At 46.1% G+C, this 23,815-nt stretch overlaps 2 protein-coding genes across 2 annotated transcripts in view; one reads left to right on the top strand and one right to left on the bottom strand.

The window, feature by feature from the left end:
- The window catches only part of TGFBRAP1 (transforming growth factor beta receptor associated protein 1), a 44,794-nt gene extending 34,879 nt beyond the window's left edge, over positions 1-9,915 (bottom strand). The window contains exon 1 of the mRNA XM_040425014.1: positions 9,856-9,915. The gene's annotated coding sequence lies outside the window, so the exon portion shown is untranslated. The remainder of the gene's footprint in view (positions 1-9,855) is intronic.
- A 130-nt stretch (positions 9,916-10,045) lies between these two features.
- C3H2orf49 (chromosome 3 C2orf49 homolog) lies at positions 10,046-17,967 on the top strand. Its single transcript, XM_040425013.1, has 4 exons — positions 10,046-10,327; positions 11,333-11,499; positions 13,317-13,662; positions 17,430-17,967. The coding sequence occupies exons 1-4, from the start codon at positions 10,073-10,075 to the stop codon at positions 17,484-17,486; spliced, it is 825 nt and encodes a 274-aa protein (XP_040280947.1). The 5' UTR covers positions 10,046-10,072; the 3' UTR covers positions 17,487-17,967.
- The last annotated feature ends 5,848 nt before the right edge of the window (positions 17,968-23,815 follow it).

Below are 23,815 nucleotides of genomic sequence, written 5' to 3'. Positions count from 1 at the left end.
CGAGGGGCCCCTGGACCCTCAAGACCAGGCCTCTCCGGATGGGAGCTATGAAAAGCCCGAATGAGTCTGTCCGCTTTTATCTCTGATGCTGGAACCCACATTCTCTCTTCGGAACCATAACCTTTCCAGTGCACCAGGTACTGAAGAGAGCAGCGAACATATCGTGAATCAACAATCTTTTCTACCTGAAACTCAAGACTGCCATCAACAACCACCGGTGGAGGCGGTAGTGGCAATGGTTCAGGAGGTTCTACATATCTCTTAAGCAGAGATCTGTGGAAGACATTATGGATCCTTAGAGTCTGAGGTAGCTCCAGACGAAAAGCCACCGGGTTAATGATCTTAATTACCCTATAAGGACCAATAAATCTCGGACCTAATTTCCACGAGGGAACCTTCAACTTGATATTTCTGGTAGACAACCACACCAAGTCATTCACCCCAAGGTCCGGACCTTCAGAGCGCTTCCTATCAGCCGCACGTTTGTATCTACCACCAATGCTCTTCAAACTTTCTTGCACACTCTGCCACACTGAAGAAAGTGAAGACGCAAATCGTTCCTCCTCGGGAATCCCAGACGGCCCCCCCCTCACTAAACGTACAAAACTGAGGATGGAAACCATACGCACCAAAAAATGGTGACTTATCGGTGGATTCTTGACGACGATTATTAATGGCAAACTCGGCTAACGGTAAATAAGATGACCATTCCTCCTGATTTTCGGAAACAAAGCATCTCAAATATGTCTCTAGGTTTTGATTGGTACGTTCAGTCTGACCGTTGGACTGTGGATGGAAAGATGAAGAAAACGACAGATGAACCCCTAAACGAGAACAAAAAGCTTTCCAAAATTTAGAAACGAATTGGGTACCACGATCCGAAACAATATCGGAAGGGACCCCGTGAAGCTTCACGATGTGGTCAAAAAAACCCTGAGCCAGTGTGTTAGCATTAGGCAATGCGGCAAGAGCAATAAAGTGCACCATTTTACTGAATCTGTCAACAACTACAAGAATAACAGTCTTCCCCGCTGATACTGGTAGATCCGTAATGAAATCCATTGACAGGTGCGTCCAAGGCCTGTTGGGGATGGCCAGAGGTAAAAGACGCCCTGCCGGACGAGTATGATCTACCTTAGAACGAGCACAGGTAGCACATGCAGACACAAAATTTAACACCTCCTGGCGCCATTTAGGCCACCAGAACCGACGAGACACTAACTCAGAGGTTGCCCTACTACCTGGGTGTCCTGCCAGTGTGGAGTTATGGTGTTCTTTTAGTATCTCCAGTCGTAAATTTTCTGGCACAAACAGTTTACCCGAGGGGCAGGAGGCCGGGGCGTCCCCCTGAGCTTCCAACACCCTCCCCTCCAAACCTGAGTGTAATGCAGAGACCACCACCCCCTTTTGCAAAATGGGCTCTGGTACCTCAACATCACCCCCTCCAGGAAAACTTTGAGACAATGCATCCGCCTTAGTATTTTTTGCCCCCGGGCGATAGGTTATTACAAAATTAAACCTAGTAAAAAATAACGACCACCGAGCCTGTCTAGGGGTGAGACGTTTAGCAGACTCCAGATATAATAAGTTTTTGTGATCAGTAATCACCGTGACGGGATGAACCGCCCCCTCCAAAAAATGACGCCACTCCTCAAAAGCCAACTTAATAGCCAAAAGTTCCATGTTGCCAATATCATAGTTCCTTTCTGCAGTAGACAATTTCTTCGAAAAGAAAGCACACGGACGCCATTCACCAGGGGACGGGCCCTGAGATAGTACCGCTCCCACCCCCACCTCTGATGCGTCAACCTCTACAATAAAAGGAAGCGAGACATCTGGCTGTACGAGAATAGGGGCCGAGGTGAATCTCTCCTTCAGAGATGCAAAGGCAGTTTTGGCTGCATGTGACCATTTGGAAAAATCGGATCCCTTTCGGGTCATGTCCGTCAGAGGCTTGACCACCAAGGAATAGTTTTTTATAAACTTTCTATAAAAATTGGCAAACCCCAGGAAGCGTTGCAATGCCTTCAGGTTCTCAGGCAGATCCCAGTCTATAATCGCCCGGACTTTCTCTGGATCCATGCGGAAACCTGAATCTGACAACACATACCCCAGAAATGGCAGTTCTTTTACGGCGAACACACATTTTTCTAACTTAGCAAACAATTTGTTGGCCCTTAATATCTGCAGCACTTGTCTCACATGGATCTTATGTGTATCCAGATCCGGGGAATAGACCAGGATGTCATCAAGATATATCACAATAAATCTCCCAATAAGGTGACTAAAAATATCGTTGACAAAATGTTGGAATACCGCAGGCGCATTAGTAAGACCAAATGGCATGACCAGATTTTCATAATGCCCTTCCGGAGTATTAAAAGCCGTCTTCCACTCATCCCCCTCTTTGATGCGAACCAGGTTATAGGCTCCTCTGAGATCCATTTTGGAGAACCATTTAGCACCAGCAACCTGATTAAAGAGGTCGGGAATGAGAGGAAGAGGATAGGGATCTCGGATAGTTATCCGGTTTAATTCCCGGAAATCCAGGCAAGGACGTAGGCCCCCATCTTTCTTTTTAACGAAAAAGAACCCTGCAGCCACAGGTGAAGAAGAGGGTCTGATGTGTCCCTTAGCCAAACTCTCCGAAATATAATCTTTCATAGCCTTCCTCTCCGGGCCGGAAAGATTGTATAACCGGGTTTTAGGTAGTTTGGCCCCAGGTAGTAGATTAATCGGGCAATCATATGGATGATGAGGTGGTAACCCCTGACAACCCTTCTCAGAGAACACATCCATAAAATCTGACAGAAAGGCAGGTAAAGATGTTACAGAGAGTGTAGAGCACCTACTACTCAAGCAGTTGTCCTTACAATGTTCACTCCACTCCACAATCTCCCCGGCCTGCCAATCCACCACTGGATTTTGAGCCACCAGCCAGGGAAGCCCCAATACCATAGGAGCCGGAAGACCGTCCAGGCCATAACACGAGATATGCTCTTTATGGAGGTCCCCTACCTGCAGATGGATATTATGAATGATCTGAGTTAACTCTTTCTGAGTAAGAGGGGAGGAGTCGATGGCAAAAACAGGAATAGTTCTGCGTATCGGTTCTGGAGTAAAACCCAGAGCCTGAGCAAACCGTGAATCCACCAAGTTGACCCCCGCCCCACTGTCCAAAAAGACGGAACAGATCTCAGTCTTATTGCCCGCCTCAACGGTAGCGGACAACAAAAACTGAGACATGCGTATGGAGGAAACGAATACGCCCAGACTGTTATCCTCCGCACAATCTGGGGACTCTAGTTTTCCCGGCGGCTCCTTTGTTTGTGGTCTCTTGGGTTCTGAGGGACAAACCTTTACAAAATGACCCCTCCCCCCACAACGAAAACAAACCTCTGACCTACAGCGGAACTTAGGAGGATTCACCCGTCTAGTGGCGCCCCCTATTTGCATTGGTTCGACTGGATCATAACAAACCAATCCCTGCCCTATAGAGGCCTCCGTAAAATTTAATAGTCTCTCCCTGAGTCGTCTGTCGATTCTTATGGACAGAGACATAGCAGCCTCCAGAGACCCAGGGACCTCGTATACCGCCAGCGCATCTACGTAGCTTAGACTCAGCCAGTGAGACCCTGTCCGGGTCATCATATACGATGGGCTTCAAAAAACTCCTCCACTGATCGTAAGGCCAGAGAGTCTGATGGTAGGGAGAAAGCCCAAGCCTGCGGATCTCCTTGCAGGAGAGAAATTACAATACCCACCCATTGTTCCTCACCGCCGGAGGATCTAGGGCGTAACCTGAAGAACAATTTGCAAGCTTCTCTGAAGGTTACAAATTGGTCTCTCCCTCCTGAGAACCTATCAGGTAAAGCCACTTTTGGCTCAGGAGTACCTTGGTTTCCCGTAGCAACGGTGGAACCCAAGGATGGCTGCTGCTGCTGCAGCACTGTTGCTTTTAATCCTGCCACTTCAAGGGATAATCCCTGTAATTGTTTCGCCAAAACCGAATCCATAGTGGAACAGACAAAATACAAAGCAAAACAGCAAGCAACAAAGAGAGAAAAAAAAAAAGTGACATTTCTCTTTTTTTTTTTTTTAAAAGGCCAGATATACTGTCACGACCGCTATCCCAGCAGCAGTCGTGTCGCACCAGACGGAGGGGAAGGGGGACCCTTACCTACGGATGGGAAATAGAATGGCCACCCCTGACTAACCCTAAGCTGGCACCTGTCTACCCTGATACCCTAAACGGGGTGTGAACCCGTGCGGCGAGCAGGATGCCTAAACCCTCAGTCGCCCTAACAAGACTGGACTGGGGAAAGGCCGATGGGAGCGCTAGTCACCATCACTCATGTCTAGGAAAACAACAGGGGAAGACAGCAACAAACAAACAACAGCAGAGATAGACTTATCCAGTCACGAGCAGAGAAGGCGATCCCAAACACGACAGTCCACGCCGGACAAGAGCTCCACAGCAACACCATCAAACGATCTCCTTCCAAGGTCAGAGTAGCACTGGAAGTAAGGACTATATCTGGCAATGACTGCAAGTGAAAGTGAAACTAATATAGTAGCTGGGAGTGGTAGACAGGACTTACCTGAGAAGGATGCCTACAAACTCCCAGTCAGGACAAAAAGGTTCACAAGGCAAAACCCAGATGACATACCCTGAACCACGGAGCAAACTCACAAGCTATCGCGAGTAGCAAGTCGCTGCGACCTTCTCCTCCCAGACCTGTCTGGATCAGTCACAGTCGTGACATCCCTGTTCAGGTACAACAACCACCTATCAAGTCTATTAGTGGCTTCATATAAAAAAAAATACTAACTAAGGCCTCATGCACACAACCGTTGTGTGCATCCGTGGCCGTTGTGACGTTTTCCGTTTTTTTTCGCGGACCCATTGACTTTCAATGGGTCCGTGGAAAAATCGGAAAATGCACCATTTTGTAGCCGCATCCGTGATCCGTGTTTCCTGTCCGTCATAAAAATATGACCTGTCCTATTTTTTTGACGGACAACGGTTCACAGACCCATTCAAGTCAATAGGTCCGTGAAAGAACACGGATGCACACAAGATTGGCATCCGCGTCCGTGATCGTAGGTTACTTTCATACAGACGGATCCGAAGATCCGTCTGCATAAAAGCTTTTTCAGAGATGAGTTTTCACTTCGTGAAAACTCATATCCGACAGTATATTCTAACACAGAGGCGTTCCCATAGTGATGGGGACGCTTCTAGTTAGAATATACTACGAACTGTGTACATGACTGCCCCCTGCTGCCTGGCAGCACCCGATCTCTTACAGGGGGCTGTGATCTGCACAATTAACCCCTCAGGTGCTGCAACTGAGGGGTTAATTGTGCATATCATAGCCCCCTATAAGAGATCAGGGGCTGCCAGGCAGCAGGGGGCAGACCCCCCTCCCCTTCATTGGTGGCCAGTGCGGGCCCCCCCGCCCTCCCTCTATTGTATTATTTTCATTGGTGGCACAGTGTGCGGCCCCCCCCAGCCAGCCCTCCCTCCGTCTATTGTATTATTTTCATTGGTGGCACAGTGTGCGGGCCGCCTTCCTCCCTCTATTGTATTATTTTCATTGGTGGCACAGTGTGCAGCCCCCCCCTCCCTCTATTGTATTATTTTCATTGGTGGCACAGTGTGCAGCCTCCCCTTACTTAGCAATATTAGAAGCATCATACTTACCTGCTACGCTGTCTGTGACCGGCCGGGAGCTCCTCCTACTGGTAAGTGACAGATCATTAAGCAATGCGCCGCACAGACCTGTCACTTACCAGTAGGAGGAGCTTCCGGTCGGTCACAGACAGCGTAGCAGGTAAGTGACAGATCATTAAGCAATGCGCCGCACAGACCTGTCACTTACCAGTACGAGGAGCTTCCGGACGGTCACAGACAGCGCAGCAGGTAAGTATGATGCTTCTAATATTGCTAAGTAACCATGGCAACCAGGACTGCAGTAGCGTCCTGGTTGCCATGGTTACCGATCGGAGCCCCAGCGATTAAACTGGGACTCCGATCGGAACTCTCTGCTGCCACTAATGATCGGGGGGGGGGGGGAGGCCGCACACTATGCCACCAATGAAAATAATACAATAGAGGGAGGGCGGGAGTGTACTTTTACACTTGCGTTAAAGTTTTCTGGTATTGAGTTCCGTCCTAGGGGCTCAATACCGGAAAAGAACTGATCAGTTGTATCCTAATTCTGAATGGAGAGCAATACGTTCAGGATGCATCAGTTCAGTCCCTCCTACGTTTTTTGGCCGGAGAAAATACCGCAGCATGCTGCAGTTTTCTCTCCGGCCAAAAATCCTGAACACTTGTCGGAATGCCGGATCCGGCATTAATTTCCATTGAAATGCATTAATGCCGGATCCGGCCCCAAGTGTTCTAGCAAAAACGGATCCGGCTTTGCGTCTGCGAATGCGCATACCTTTAAAAATGATTTTAAAAAAAATACCAGATCCGTTTTTCCGGATGACAACTGGAAAGACGGATCCGGTATTGCAGTGCATTTGTGAGACGGATCCGCATCCAGATCTGTCTCACAAATGCATCCGTTTGCTTCCGGATTGCCGGATCTGGAACTGCCTGCCGGAATCCTCTGCCGCAAGTGTGAAAGTACCCTAAGAACACAGAATACTTTGTGCAAAAGTTTTTTTTCTGGCTTTGTATGTTCTACTATTGTTACAATTTTAATAAAAACAACCTTATTTAAAAAAATAAAAAACCTGAAAGTATTTGAGACAAAGTGTCACCCTGGGGAGGGGAGACTTTCCTGCTCATCCTAGTCTTCCTGTTTAGCATTCTTCCCCTGAAGGACTCTGTAGTCAGCATCATTCCAGCAGGACATATCTGACAATCTGGGACAAAGGCCAAGAACTAAAGCATTGCTGTAAAACTGTTAGATTTAGGTTTTTAATTTGGATATTGGAATTACACCTTTTGCAAACGTAAACTATAAGAACATTGCAGGTCTGCAGGGTTCCCAAATGCCGCACCATAATGTAAGGCGACATCTGCCATGCTATGGAGCAGCTTGCTGGAAGACATCTGCCACAAGGGTCATAGACACACAACCAGCGTCAGGGTGATCCACAAACAGCACATGTAGCCATTGATTTTTAATGTGTTTGTTTAGACATCAGTGATTTTTCAATGGCCATGGGTCAGTGGGAAAACCGCGGAGACATTCACTACTTCATCCCTGATGCAGACCAAACATTCCCATTGAAGTCTATAGGTCCATGAAAACCACTGGCACAACACAGGATGGCCTCCATGTTCTATCAGTGATCTTCTAGGGTCATTGGTAGGCGATGCTCTGGAAATTAATGTTCAGCCTAGCAATGTACATGGAATATGGATGACACATGGAGGGCAGAAAACAGACACGGATTCTTCACTTACATCATCTTGTCGTGTATGTCATCATGAACGTGTGAAAGAGCCCTTAAAGGGGTTGTCCTGCCATTTATATTGATGATCTATCGTCAGGATAGGTCATCAATATGAGATCGGCGGGGGGCCGACACCCCCACACACCAGGAAGCGGCGCTCAGATATGGATGACATCAATAGAAATGGCAGGACAACCCCTTTAAGCTGGTATACGCTTGAACTGACATCTGAATAATCATTTGCCCATTCCTTCCAACTCCACCATAAACACGGCACTTGGCCGAGTGTGCATGTGTTTTCCGGTGGAAGAGGGCACTGAGCCACTGCCAGGCAACTCAGATCAGCATGATGAAATCCCATATGGTCGATCTTTCCTGACATCTGTTTGGAGGCATGGCCTGTCCCTCTCTATAAGGTCTATATGATGCATAGATGCAAGGCATATATGAGAAACAATCACCATGACAGCATTATGTCAGTGTCATCTAATACATTCCAGAACTGTAAGGGTTACATAGCATCATAAATCAATATAATGCTATGTGACCCGGTCAGTGCTGGGAGGTCAGGACGGGAGCTGCGCTGCGGACTCACAGTGTGACAAACGCTCGTCTGCAAGGGGCCTAAAGGATGCAAAGACCAGATGTCAGCAGTAACCACAATAACATATGTGCTGAGACACATCAGCCCCATGCCATTGCCATATCATCCATGTCCCCAGCCAGGGCCATCAGCCCCATGCCATTGCCACCATCATCATCATGTCCCCCAGCCAGCGCCATCAGCCCCATGCCATTGCCACCATCATCATCATGTCCCCCAGCCAGCGCCATCAGCCCCATACCATTGCCACCATCATCATGTCCCCCAGCCAGCGCCATCAGCCCCATGCCATTGCCACCATCATCATGTCCCCCAGCCAGCGCCATCAGCCCCATGCCATTGCCACCATCATCATGTCCCCCAGCCAGCACCATCAGCCCCATGCCATTTCCAGTTTGCCACCATCATTATGTCCCCCAGCCAGCGCCATCAGCCCCTTGCCATAGCCCCCCCCCCCCCCCGGTAGATTAGGACCCCTGCTAATATACTTACCTTTCCTGCAGGGTGCACAGCTAGCTGATGGAGTCCGCAGGAGACGGACCTCGTCTTCTTCCCAGCATGCACTGGCTGTAAGGGGACCTGACATCACACACAGCGTCAGTCAGCTCGCTGACAATGTGTGCACACAAGGCCCCGGCCAGTGCAGTGTGGTGCAGTGTGGTGCAGTGCGGTGGTCATCTATCACTATATGGCAATATAGCTAAAATCTATATCTTTGCCCGAATTTATGTCGAATTTATATTGGTTATATCGCCCACCCCTAATATGTACCATTCATACATACACATCTTCATACAGTAACCTAATCTATATCATTTTCTACATATCACAGTATACACTGCTATATATGTGTGTGCTGTACATATACATATCTTTATACATTGACCTAGGCAGTGATGGCAAACATTTTAGAGCTCGAGTGCCTTCTCCTAAGGCATATTGGTACACCATTGACTTTTTCCAGGGTGCAGGTGCCCACAGAGAGGGCACTGAGTGCCGCCTATGAAACCCATTATAGGTTTGCCACCACTGACCTAGGCTATATCATTTTCTATATACACTACTATATATACATTTGTGTGTGTACTGTACATATATACCTATGTTTATACTTTGACCTAGGCTATACCATAGTATACACTACTATATATAGGTGGGTGTACTGTACATATACATATCTTTGTATATTGACCTAGCCTGTATAATTTATTATATACTATAGTATACACTGCATTATATGTGTGTGTGTAGTGTACATATATACATATCTATACACTGACCTAGCCGCTCTCATTTTCTATATACACCACTATATATACACGTTTGTGTGTGCAGTATATATATATATATATATATATATATATATATACATACATACATACATATCTTTATATATTGACCTAGGCTGTATAATTTATTATATGCTGTACATATACATATCTCTATACACTGACCTAGGCTATATCATGTATTATATACTATAGTATACACTGCAGTATATATGTGTGTGCTGTACATATACATATCTTTACACTGACCTAGGCTATATCATGTATTATATACTATAGTATACACTGCATTATATATGTGTGTGCTGTACATATACATATCTTTACACTGACCTAGGCTCTATCATCTCTATACCATTCGCCATACGAGCCCCATAAGCACACAGATGTATATGAGTAGAAGGGAGGCAGGCTGGCACCATGACAGGTATGGCCTACAATATGGCACACAGTCACGGGGGGCAGCGCGCGGCTCCGCACATGACACGCCTATATCGGGGTACACAGGAACTGATGAGACAGGGATGTACGGGGTAGTAGTACCTGGCTGTGCTCTGGCTGCCCCGGGCCTCCTCTCTGTCAGTGTCACGTGTTACATAAAAGGGGCGTCACTTCAGTGACATGTGACCTTCCCTGCCATTGGAAGCGCTCACGTGATAACCTATGTGGACCTGCGGCGTCCATCTTTAGTATGGGCATTCACTTCTTTCTAACATAAGTGCTGGGTCTATTCGTACGGTATCCGCACAAGCAGACCGTGATGTGGCCAGCAGCTGCACACGTGGGACAAGAGGCCCTTCAAGTTTACATAGCACACCCATATCACCTAAGCTACTGGAAGGCACAGTGTACGGCGAGCCCCCTGATGTCACTTCCGGTGGGCCGCGAGGGTCTGTGGGAAGTTTTAATGATGGCTGTTGTAGCTGGTAGATCAGGGGCAGTGGGGCAGGAGGCTGATTTTCTCCTGCACCCGGAGCTGCTGTCCAGGGATTTCCTGCTGCTGTCACTAGAGCAGGTGAGGCCTATGCTGTGTTATATGTGCTGGGGCCAGGGAGGAGACCACCATTCTCTGCTCAGTCCTGATGGGGAGCACATGCACCTAGTGGGTCACATATGTCCGCCATAGCCCCCCCAGGATGTCAGATTTATTGAAGAGACGGTAGTCTATATCTGCCATGTAGCCGCATTCACACTACTTTTGCAGAAAAGCTTCAAATATATCCATGGGCTGCCATTATACCGACCGAGGCCAAAAGACCCTCCTGTTGGGCACGTATATGTTGGCATATGTTTTTTTTGAGGAATAGTCCTAGCCAATGGGCCTGCCTTACTTTGTATGCTGCTATCTGGTGTGCAGAGGATTTGGCAGTATGTACTGAGCTGTGCGCTGCGGGTCCCACGTTCATTCGTTCTCCCAGTTCTTCCCATCATCCAGTAGAAGTAACCTTCTTCCCCGATTGCCAGGATAGGCATTATAGCCTCCTTCTGTAGGAAAGTAAGAAGTAGTGTCTAAAGCCCATGCGTGGTCACAGGATCAGGTGGCATTCGAAGCCTCAATCCCAAAGTGACCATGTGCCTTACCGTTAACACAATCATTAGGGTTACTTATTATTATTCGTATATGATGTTACTAATCTTTATTACCAGAGCGCATAAGATGTTCACTGTAACACATCACATAATGCTTGCCATCACAAGGTCCTTACGGCTCATGGGATTTAGACACTACCCTAATGCCAGCTGCCAGAGGGGGGAGGAGACTGCTTTTTCCAGAGCCTGACTGTCAGATACTTATCATCTACCCTCTGGACAGGTCATCAATATCTGATTGGGATTTGACTCCTGGTACCCCCCACCTCCCCAGGCTTCTGTCCTTTCATGCAACAGTACACTTTTTATCACATAAGTGAAAAGATGAAATAGTTAACGAACCTTCACTGTTCTGAAATTCGGATATTGCTGTCGGTATTACACTGTACTGTGTAAATTTAGCAAATGCATTCTTGTATTTTTATTTCAGAAAAACATTGCAGTCAAAGATGCTTTAAATGACAAAGAGAAGCTGACAGAGATTTTTGTCCAGCATGCTATGCCCCTTCCCCAGAGACCGTTACCCAAGAGCCGATGGGGTCAACTGATGGAAAATAAGAAGGGAGTAAAGAAACTGGAAGAACCACACAAGAAGAGGTAACATTCCTGTATACTCTTAAGTATTGTGGGGATATGTATGAAAGCTTGGTGGCTTAGCGATCAGTCAAAATCCATTCTTTATTTTTCCAATGTTAGAAGAGGCAGATTCTTAAAAAAAAATATATAATATATATACTCACCTAAAGAATTATTAGGAACACCATACTAATACGGTGTTGGACCCCCTTTTGCCTTCAGAACTGCCTTAATTCTACGTGGCATTGATTCAACAAGGTGCTGATAGCATTCTTTAGAAATGTTGGCCCATATTGATAGGATAGCATCTTGCAGTTGATGGAGATTTGAGGGATGCACATACAGGGCACGAAGCTCCCGTTCCACCACATCCCAAAGATGCTCTATTGGGTTGAGATCTGGTGACTGTGGGGGCCATTTTACTACAGTGAACTCATTGTCATGTTCGAGAAACCAATTTGAAATGATTCGAGCTTTGTGACATGGTGCATTATCCTGCTAGAAGTAGCCATCAGAGGATGGATACGTGTTCTAATTCTGTTTACGGACTCTACCATTTGAATGTCTCAACAGAAATCGAGACTCATCAGACCAGGCAACATTTTTCCGGTCTTCAACAGTCCAATTTTGGTGAGCTCGTGCAAATTGTAGCCTCTTTTTCCTATTTGTAGTGGAGATGAGTGGTACCCGGTGGGGTGTTCTGCTGTTGTAGCCCATCCGCCTCAAGGTTGTGCGTGTTGTGGCTTCACAAATGCTTTGCTCCATACCTCAGTTGTAACGAGTGGTTATTTCAGTCAACGTTGCTCTTCTATCAGCTTGAATCAGTCGGCCCATTCTCCTCTGACCTCTAGCATCCACAAGGCATTTTTGCCCACAGGACTGCCGCATACTGGATGTTTTTCCCTTTTCACACCATTCTTTGTAAACCCTAGAAATGGTTGTGCGTGAAAATCCCAGTAACTGAGCAGATTGTGAAATACTCAGACCAGCCCGTCTGGCACCAACAACCATCAAAATTGCTTAAATCACCTTTCTTTCCCATTCTGACATTCAGTTTGGAGTTCAGGAGATTGTCTTGACCAGGACCACCCCCCTAAATGCATTGAAGCAACTGCCATGTGATTGGTTGACTAGATAATTGCATTAATGAGAAATAGAACAGGTGTTCCTAATAATTCTTTAGGTGAGTGTGTATATATGTGTGTATATATATATATATATGTATATATGTGTGTGTGTGTGTGTGTGTGTGTGTGTGTGTGTGTAAAAACTACTGGCAGCACCACCTTGGAAACAGATGAAGGCGGGTGCAAAGTCCAAGTACGGTAACTGGATCTTAGCCACTTGTAGATAACGGAAAAAAATTGGACTGCACTCCAAACGGTTTCTTCAGTAAAACAACAGGTAGTGTTTATTCACTCATGTGGTGGCAGCAAAAAAGCGACGTTTCGGCTCAACATGAGCCTTTCTCAAGCCGCTTGAGAAAGGCTCGCATTGAGCCGAAACATCGCTTTTTTGCTGCCACCACATGAGTGAATAGTAACCTTGTCTGGACACTGATGGCATATCCTGGTGGTATGCGGTGATTGTCTATTCTGAGGCGAACCCTATAATGGTGCATGGTTTAAAAATATGATGCTACTCTTGACAGTATACTGCAGCAGTGGTGTGTAGGAGTAATGTAGCAATATCTGTAGGACCTGCCCTTACTGATGGCCACACGTGTCGCTCCAATAGGCCCAGGCTCAATCCCATTCATTCTGGGTGTGTATGTGTGACTTGTTAACATGTCCACATAATGCAGCATAGACTGACTGTACATACAATTTCTGTTACAGCGCTGAAAATATCAGAAAACGGCCCCTTATCGTGTTTGATGGGACCTCTACCAGCACAAGTATAAAGGTGAAAAAGACCGAAAACGGAGACACAGCGCTTCGGCTACATCAACCAGGCCCAGAAAAAAGCAGCACACCAGTAGGAGCCGTACCCACCAGTCCAGTGCCTCACAGTAATAGCTCAACTACCAGCAAAGAAACCAAGGTGCCTACAGGAAACCATGAACATTCACCTACTGGACCTGGTTCCAATACAGTAGCAGTGAAAGTAAAAGCCCTGTCACCAGTCAGTGGAAGTGTTGTCAAACTAAAAAGGGCTGCCCCAAAGGAGGATTCAGAGGCTATGGTAGGTATCATGCAGTGGTCCTGTAGCCGCCATTGCAGTAGAGTTGTCACAATACCAACATTTTGATTACATTTTTTTTTTTTTGCAAAGTATTGGTTGCCCTCCTCATATATTGGACTTACTGTTAATGTGAGGCACATGGTTTTATCAATTTAGACCTCTATGTGCCTCACATCAATAGTAAGTAACTCCAAGTACCTCACATTAACCCCAAGTTGTCCATTATGTGAGGAGTTGTTGATGGGTTGCTATTAATGTGAGGCACGTGGCGTTATTAATTTGGACCTCCATGTGCCTCACGTTAAGTGACACCATCATTAACCCCATGTTGCCCATTATATGAGCTACATGATGGGGTCACCATTACTGTTTATGTAAGAGACATGGTGGTATTAATGGGAACCTTTTGCCATGAAAATGCAGTGTAGTCTGCAGGCAGCATGTTCTAGAACGCAAGTCCAGGAGGCGGTCCTATCAGTGATTGACAGCTATCTCAGTATTCACAGTCATGGAGGGAAGGCTGTCCGTCACTGGTAGGTCCATCTCCTGGACTGCAAAGCCCAGAATGAGCAGGAGTTTAAATAAATGAATTACAAGTTTTACTGAATCTTTTCCCATAAAACTACATATTAATCTGCTCAGCTCCTTCTGATCTATAACATGCTGCCTGCAGCTGAGACTCCATGTTAAATGTGACGGAGTCCCCCTAATTCTGATTTTCATGTGCTTGATAATAGGATGTGCCACCATACTTGACCCCATGTTGCCCATTATATGATGGGGCCATGGTGTTCCTATTAATGTGAGGCACATGGAGGTACTAAAGTAATAAGACCATGTGCCTCACATTAACATACAGCAGGGAACTTCTGCAGCAAGATCCTTCTGGATGTTAAAGGATGTATGATAATGTCATTGCCATGTGACCAGTAACAAGTGAATGTAATTGGTCACATGGCGGTGACATCATTAAAGGAGTTGTCCGGGTCCAGACATACCCATATTTTCACCCAGGCAGCCCCACTAATATGAGCATTGGAGCATTTTATGCTCCGATCCTCTCCTTTGCCCTGCGCTGAATTGCGCAAGGCAAAGGCATTTTATGGAGATCCAGTGATGTACAGGTTTCTCCATAGGGCTGCCAGGCGGAGGCTTCTGCCCAGCAGTGTATTCAGTGACGTCACCGGCACTGATGGGCAGGCTTTAGTGCTGCCCTAGCCTGTAAAACTGTTCTGAACCCAGACAACCCCTTTAAAGGTCCATTAACTTATCAGCATACAGGAACGCAGTGAGTTTTTCTCTTCCCTCCCTCCCTGACACTCCCCCCATCAGGGGCACTAAGTGTTTTCATTGGTAGCAATGGCCAACCGCGTTACTGTGAGGAGGAAGGGACGCTCTCCTTTCTTCTCCACTGTGCAGCCACTTATGAGAACAGGATGTGCACTATAATTTGTGTGCGCCATGTTCTCTGAGTTTTCTGCAACCCTATTCTTCCGTTACGGACAACATCTCTGGATTCCTCCTGGCTGTTTAATCACTTTGGGGCATACTTAGCTTCAACGTTATTAAAGGACATCTGTCAGCAGATTTGTACCCATGACTCTGGCTGACCTGTTACATGTGCACTTGGCAGCTGAAGGCATCTGTGTTGGTCCCATGTTCATATGTGTCCACATTGATGAGAACAATGAGGTTTAATATATATGCATATGAGTCTCTAGGAGCAACAGGGGTGTTGTTGTTACTCCTAGAGGCTCTTCTCTCTCTGCACTTTTATTGATAGAACCAGGCAGTGTAAACGTCATCTCGCCTGCCTGGCCCTGTCAATCAAAACATAATTTTTCTCAGCAGTGCAGGCACATATGACCATGAGACCAACACAGATGTCTTCAGCTGCCAAGAACACATGTAACAGGTCAGTCAGATCCATAGCTACAAATCCACTGACAGATGTCCTTTAAAGGGAGTCTGTCACCTACCTGACTGGTTTTAAACAGATCACGTTGTTCAGTGGGGCACAAAGACATGACACAGATGTTACCTTGGCTTAGTTTCTCAGATGCTTCAAATCGGCCAAAAAGTCGTTTTTATCATATGCTAATGAGCCGTCGCAAGTGCCCAGGGGCGGAGAGTTTTCTGGAAGTGCCCAAGTTCCTCCGCCTCACTCGCGCCTAACTTCGCCCCTCAGTAAGCTCAGGCCAGCCCTGTGGCTCTGTGACATCACATTTCCCTATAGGACGTTCGAGCATCACTGCGCACTGTTCTGCCCACTGTGGGAAGAGGGACAGGGATATGGAGTGCACATGCACCAGTTACTGGCGTGAAATTGGCACATGCGCACTGCATATCTCTGTGCCTCTGACCACAGTGGGCAGAACACTGCGCATGCCCGGGCCCGACAGCGATGCGCGAACGTCCTGTAGGGAAATATGTCACAGAGCCACAGGGCTGTCCTGAGCTTACTGAGGGGCGGAGTTAGGCGCGAGTGAGGCGGAGGAACTTGGGCACTTTCAGAAAACTCTCCGCCCCTGGGCACTTGCGATGGCTCATTAGCATATGATAAAAACAACTTTTTGGGCGATTTGAAGCATCTGAAAAACTAACCACGGGTAACATCTGTGTCATGTCTTTGTGCCCCACTGAACAATGTGATCTGTTTAAAACCGGTCAGGTAGGTGACAGACTCCCTTTAAAGTGTGCCTCTACTTTAAAAACACTTTTGATATGACATATGAAAAGTTTTGAACAGTGGGGATCTAAATGCTGAGACCCCCACCGATCGCTAAAATGAGCATAAAGAAGCATATATAGAGTACTGCCTCCTTGCTGCTGGGGACGGATTTGAGATGGGTTCATAGATTTTCTATTGAGCTCATCTTTAGCATACAGAAGAGACCGCATTCTGTGTGTGTTTCTTCACCCTCCTTGAGTGATAGTGGGGGTCTCAGCACTCAGACCCTCGCTGACAACCATTGATATGTTGCTATTACATAGCAAAGGTTTTAGGGCTCTTTCACACAAGCGATACGGATTGTGTCGGTGTCTGTTGAGGAAAAAACTAATGGTATTGCATGCCAGTTCCGTCAGTGTTTGCGTTCAGAGTTTGTTTTTTTTCTGCGCGGATACAGGCAGTGTTGATGCATTTTTCATGCACGTGAAAAAAAACAAAAACCTGAAGAATAACAATCTACATCTCCTAGCAACCATCAGTGAAAAACACATTGCATCCGGATGCCTTCAGTTTTTCACTGAAGCCCCATTCACTTCTATGGAGCCAGGGCTGTGTGAAAATGCAGAATACTTGCCAGAAAAGGCACCATACAGATTAATTTTAAAGTTCCCTTTAATGATGGAGACCAAGAGTGATGTGATAGTCATTCAGCAATGTACCATGCAGTGAGGTCTGACCTTTAAAGGGGTTCTGCAGTTATTTTAAACGACTAGTATCACTGGCCTGGGTGCTGCTAAGCTCCATTCAAGTGAGCAGAGCTTAGCCGCGCCCAGGCCAGTTGATACTAGTCGTGATGTCACTGGATCTGCGGTAAACAGCGAGAAGGCCGCGGTGATCCTGGAGCGCTGCTGCCTTCTCAAACAGCTGATCGGTGAGGGTCCCGGGTGTCGGACCCCTGCCGATTAGATGCTGTTGATCTATCCAGAGGATAGATCATCAGTTTAAAATAACTGCAGAACCCCTTTAAAAAAAATATATTGTGTGGTCAAATAATTGACTGAGATACACAATAAGGATTTCACTTCCTCTCTTCCAGACTGATGGGAAGCCTACAGAAGCCAAGAAGAAGATCCAGCACGTTACATGGCCATGAGTCTACATGAAGAAGAATATCTATCTGACTGACTTTGGGGTATCACACCCTAAATAACTGATATGGGAATTTAGGTGCAAATATGTTTGAGGACATTGCCAATACTTTTCTACCAGTCAAGGACGTGTTAATGGTGCATGACCCTGTTTTAGTGTTTCTCACCCAAGACATTTCCACAAGAACAGAAGCCTCGCCGTCACCTAGGTCACGTCAGTTACTAATTTATTGCTGAGGACTGTTATGCTGATGGTTCAAGGGGAGAGGAAGGCTAACACTGTCCTACAAGTGATAGTAGCGTTCTTAGATCTGGTACTAGACATGACTGTATTATTTTTATAATATTAAAATGTTTGGATTGCAATGGCATTTGTATTCCTTGTGATGCCTCTGTGAGGACACCTCTCTGGATTCGGGAAGCACTTTTCCAGTCCATTTTAAAAGGGCACCTATCTTTGTAACAAACTTCTTGAAATGTCATACATTTTGAATTTTGATTGTTGGGGTTCTAGGATCACTTAGCAGTCATCTAGGTTCATTTGTGTTCAGCTTTCTGAGCGTATAGAAAGTCCAAATACTTTCTATGACTGTACACTGGAGAGCACAGCTGAGCAGACATAAAGGGCGCAGTGATCAGCGAGGAGCCACAATAATCCAAAGTTATGGCTGAAACTTTTTTTAAAATGATAATTACCTTTTTAAAATGGATTGGAAATCTGTTCATGGAAATGCTAAGATTTCCGATCAGAAGGCTGGAATTATACATGCAGTGATTCTGTATCCAAATACAGGAAAGCATACAAAAGAGGGGAGACGTATCAGTCTGTGCTTTTGTATTTTATCTTCTTTTTTTAGTCTACTGTTGTGTTTGCTTTAAAAACTGCATGTGTGATTCCAACCTAAAGAGTGTTCATAAATGAAGTGTTTTTCTAGTATTATTGAATTCAGCAGAACAGATCATGGAATGAATTGCAGATCGGATAGCACGGACTGTGTCTGTGGTGATTCAATGCACCATTGACTGTACTGGTGGGGGGAAAAAACCGGAAGTAAAATAATATTTGTATTCAATGGATAATAAAACTAGCTTTATGTTGTCATGTACTTGTGAAATCGAATGAAAAAAATCTTCAACTACTGTAATAATAAAGAAGAGCACAATTTCATTTTGCAGTACATCACTGAGAGAACACATACCTGGAGTCAATTGTTGTCCTCAACCAGCCACCATCTAAAGCAGGCCTGCAGCCCTCCAGATGTTGAAAGACCACAACTCCCAGCATGACTGCATAGCTTACAGCTATTAGAGCATGCTGGGAGTTGTAGTTTTGCAACAGCTGGAGGGCTGCAGGTTGAGCACACCTGATCTAAAGTGTTTAAATAATCCTTCTGCTTGGTACCCAACGTGTAGAGGTGCGCAGTGTCTATACATCAGACAACATAGTATGGTTTTAGAAAAGACACACTGAAGTTTTTCCCATTTTGTCAGGAATCCTGGTATTTTTGATGGCAAGAACAGACTAGTCTACAGCACGGTCAAAAATCCTGGAACCCCGAAAAAATCTGAGTGGGCTCAGTCGATATTCGTTGAGCTCCTTTGGGAAACAGACTCGCCATCTTTGTCATGACTGTTGCAAACAAAAACAAGCACGCTAGTGTGAACAGAGCCAAGGAGCTATAATTTGTATTATGCAATCTGTGCTTAATCTGGGTTGACTTTATATATGACAGTTAAGGTCCCTCTACACTGGTCGAGAATCGGGCAGATATTTGCTAACAAGCGTTTGTAGGAATGCTCATTATCAATTATCTGCTGGTGCAAAGGTGCTGCCGATTACTCGAGGAACAAGGGAAACACTCACTCATCAGGTAAAATGATTGTGCTGTCACCAAAATCATTGTTTGATGACTCTGTACGGGGACGAGCGATGGCATGGCGATCACTTTTCCCCATACTGTAAAGGAGATCACTCCATGTACAGTGAAGAACAGAAGTATTTGAACACCCTGCAACTTAGAATTCATGGAGGGGTCTGAAATTCCCATTGTAGGTGCATTCCCACTCTGAGAGACAGAGGAAATGTATTTGTCTTGCACTGCTGAACATAAGTATTTTAACACCTGAGAAAATCAATGTTAATATTTGGCACAGAAGACTTTGTTTGCAATTACAGAGGTCAAACGTTTCCTGTAGTTCTTAACCAGGTTTACACACACTACAACAGGGATTTTGGCCCACTCCTCCACACAGATCTCTTCTAGATCTCAGGTTTCGGGGCTGTCGCTAAGCAACACAGAGTTTCAGCTCCCTCCAAAGAGGTTCTATTGGATTTAGGTCTGGAGACTGGCTAGGCCACTCCAGAACCTTGATATGCTTCTTACGGAGCCACTCCTTGGTTATCCTGGCTGTGTGCTTTCGGGTCGGTCCCAGCCACGACCCCTATTCAATTCTCTGACTGAGGGAAGGAGGTTGTTTCTCACAATAAATGGCCCCATTCATCCTCTCCTTTATACAGTGCAGTCGTCCTGTCCCCTTCGCAGAAAAGCACCCCCAAAGCATGATGTTACCACCCCCATGCTTCACAGTAGGGATGGTGTTCTTGGGATGCAACTCATCCTTCTTTTTCCTCCAAACACGACGAGTGACGTTTAGACCAAAAAATTCTACTTTGGTCTCATCTGACCACATGACTTTCTCCTTATGCCTTCTCTGGATCATCCAGATGGTCATTGGCAAACTACAGATGGGCCTGGACATGTGATGACTTGAGCAGGGGAACCTACCGTGCAATGCATGATTTAAAACCATGACAGTGTAGTGTTCTATTGACAGTGACCTTTGAAACTGTGGTCCCAGCTCTCTTCATGTCATTGACCAGCTCCTCCCTTGTAGTAGTTCTGGGCTGATTCCTCACCTTTCTTATCATCAGTGATACCCCACGAGGTGAGATCTTAAATGGAGCCCCAGTCCGAGGGAGACTGACAGTCCTCTTTAGCCTTTTCCATTTTCTAACAATTGCTCCAACAGTGGATCTATTTTCACCAAGCTGCTTGGCAATTGCCCCATAGCCCTTTCCAGCCTTGTGGAGGTCCACAATTTTGTCTCTGGTGTCTTTTGACAGCTCTTTGGTCTTGTCCATGGTAGAAGTTGGCGTCTGACTGACTGTGGGGTGGACAGGTGTCTTTAAAGAGATCAGACAGGTGCTAATAAGTTAGATTAATGAGTGGAGTAGAGGTGGACTTTTTAAAGGCACAGCAACAGGTCTTTGAGAGCCAGAATTCTTGCTTTCTCAGGTGTTCAAATACTTATGTTCAGCAGTGCAAGACAAATGAATTCTTTAAAGGGAACCTGTCACCGGGATTTTGTGCATAGAGCTGGGAACATGGGCTGCTAGATGGCCACTAGCACATCTGCAATACCCAGGTCCCATAGCTCTGTGTGCTTTTATTGTGGGGAAAAAAGCGATTTGATACATATGCAAATTAACCTGAGATGAGTCCTGTCCCTTACTCTCAGGGACAGGACTCATCTCAGGTTAATTTGCATATGTACCTAATCCTTTTTTCTGCCAGTAAATTACCAGAGGAGAGGAGGCGGCCGGCAGGGGAGGCTGTTCTAGAAGCTCCCCACTCCTCCCTCGCCTGCCCTCTGTGATGCCGGAACATGACGTCATTCCGGCCCTGGCATACTAAACGGCGCGCTGGAAGACTGAGGAGCTGCACCACACTGGACCCCAGAGGTGAGTGTTTAAGTGTTTGACTGAGTGAGTGTCTGCCTGTGTATTTATGTCAGTGAGTGAGTGTATGTATGTCTGTCTTTCTGTCAGTAAATGTATGTGTGTCTGTCATTGAGTGTCTGTGTATGTCAGTGAGTGAGTGTATGTCAGTGAGTATGGATGTCTGTCGGTCAGTAAGTGTCTGTGTGTTTGTCAGTGAGTATGTGTATGTTTGTCAGTGAGTATAATTGTGTGTGTTTGTCTGTCAGTGAGTTTCTGTGTGTGTGTGTTTCAGTGGGGTAGGTGTGTGTCTGTCAGTGAGTGTATGTGTGTCTGTCTGTCAGTGAGTTCCTGTGTACGTCATTCAGTGAGTGTCTGAGTGTGTCTGTCTGTCAGAGTGTGTGTGTGTGTCTGTCAGTGAGTGAATGACATGAGGGGGCAGCAAAATGGATCTTTGCCTAGGGCGGCAAAAATCCTTGCACCGGCCCTGCATGGATCAATGCTCAAATTTTTTTTTTTTTAAAACAGGATGATTAGATGACCAGATCAGTATAGTCTGTGAGCATGAACCACCACCAATTTCTATAGAGGAACTGAAAGATCTTTTACTGGCATCTGACGCAACAGAATTAGCTGAGGACCCTGGCACCACTGTCCTGGTGTTCAGACCACCAGCAATCCAACATTTGGGTTCTGCAGTAGGGTATAGACTATAGTCTCATATTAATACTGGGTGGCATCTCCGCTTGCTGTGATACAGGCTCTCTGGCGTGGTAACGGTCATACAGATGCTAAATATCAATGTTCCCTCCATGAATACCAAATGGGAGCAGCCATGGTAGCTAATGGCGTCCCACACCATGTCCCCTGGTGTTGGTCCTGTGTGTCTCCCCATTGAACTTGAAGCTGAAATGTGTGCAGCAACTGCAGAAAAATGCTGGACAAGTCTGCAGTAGAATCAAATTATTTTTACCACGAAATCGCACTAAAAGCAGGAACTTTGGCTGAAACCACTGTAGTCGTACCTTAATAAAGTACCGTTCATCTTCTCTCTGGTTTACACACAACGTGATCTAATATGGCTCCAGTAATATTTGGTATACCCAGTGCCCAAAAAAGTAAAAAAAAAAATAATTTGAGAAGGATAGGTCTTGGGCTCATGTCTTGTTTTGCTTCTTTTTCCCTCCTTTTTTTGTGTAGACTGTATAAAGTGTACATTTTCTATATTGTGTAATACACTTTCTGTATTTGTAAAATGTAATAAAATATCAATATCAAATCGGTGGGGGTCCGACTCATGGTAATCCTGACAATCAGCTGTTTGAAGAGAACGCAGAGCTCGTGCAAGCACTGCATTCTCTTCAAACAGGTGATCCATGGGGGAGCAGAGTGTCAGACCCCTACAAATCTGATATTGATAACTTATCCTGAGGATAGGTCATCAATATGAGAAAACCGTAAAATCCCTTTATTAATTTCTGTGCATTGCCTTTTAATTATTATCATGCTTTTTATACACTGCTCAAAAAAATAAAGTGAACACTTAAACAACACAATGTAACTCCAAGTCAATCACACTTCTGTGAAATCAAACTGTCCACTTAGGAAGCAACACTGAGTGACAATCAATTTCACATGCTGTTGTGCAAATGGGATAGACAACAGGTGGAAATTATAGGCAATTAGCAAGACACCCCCAATAAAGGAGTGATTCTGCAGGTGGTAACCACAGACCACTTCTCAGTTCCTATGCTTCCTGGCTGATGTTTTGGTCACTTTTGAATGCTGGCGGTGCTTTCACTCTAGTGGTAGCATGAGACGGAGTCTACAACCCACACAAGTGGCTCAGGTAGTGCAGCTTATCCAGGATGGCACATCAATGCGAGCTGTGGCAAGAAGGTTTGCTGTGTCTGTCAGCGTAGTGTCCAGAGCATGGAGGCGCTACCAAGAGACAGGCCAGTACATCAGGAGACGTGGAGGAGGCCGTAGGAGGGCAACAACCCAGCAGCAGGACCGCTACCTCTGCCTTTGTGCAAGGAGGAACAGGAGGAGCACTGCCAGAGCCCTGCAAAATGACCTCCAGCAGGCCACAAATGTGTCTGCTCAAACGGTCAGAAACAGACTCCATGAGGGTGATATGAGGGCCCGACGTCCACAGGTGGGGGTTGTGCTTACAGCCCAACACCGTGCAGGACGTTTGGCATTTGCCAGAGAACACCAAGATTGGCAAATTCCCCACTGGCACCATGTGCTCTTCACAGATGAAAGCAGGTTCACACTGAGCACGTGACAGATGTGACAGAGTCTGGAGACGCCGTGGAGAACGTTCTGCTGCCTGCAACATCCTCCAGCATGACCGATTTGGCATTGGGTAAGTAATGGTGTGGGGTGGCATTTCTTTGGAGGGCCGCACAGCCCTCCATGTGCTCGCCAGAGGTAGCCTGACTGCCATTAGGTACCGAGATAAGATCCTCATACCCCTTGTGAGACCATATGCTGGTGCGGTTGGCCCTGGGTTCCTCCTAATGCAAGACAATGCTAGACCTCATGTGGCTGGAGTGTGTCAGCAGTTCCTGCAAGACGAAGGCATTGATGCTATGGACTGGCCCGCCCGTT

Source organism: Bufo bufo, chromosome 3 (genome assembly GCF_905171765.1).
Source record: "Bufo bufo chromosome 3, aBufBuf1.1, whole genome shotgun sequence".
Classification (NCBI taxonomy): domain Eukaryota; kingdom Metazoa; phylum Chordata; class Amphibia; order Anura; family Bufonidae; genus Bufo; species Bufo bufo.
The sequence above is the reverse complement of the archived record's forward strand: the minus strand, read 5'-3'. Positions and strand labels throughout refer to the sequence as shown.

What these genes read in the sequence shown, in the direction of transcription:
- C3H2orf49 (XM_040425013.1), top strand. Translation starts at nt 10,073, where the DNA reads ATGTGGCCAGCAGCTGCACACGTGGGACAAGAGGCCCTTCAAGTTTAC. An exon ending in TGCTGCTGTCACTAGAGCAG is followed by an intron (nt 10,328 to 11,332) that starts GTGAGGCCTATG and finishes TTTTTATTTCAG; the next exon opens with AAAAACATTGCAGTCAAAGA. An exon ending in AGGAGGATTCAGAGGCTATG is followed by an intron (nt 13,663 to 17,429) that starts GTAGGTATCATG and finishes CCTCTCTTCCAG; the next exon opens with ACTGATGGGAAGCCTACAGA.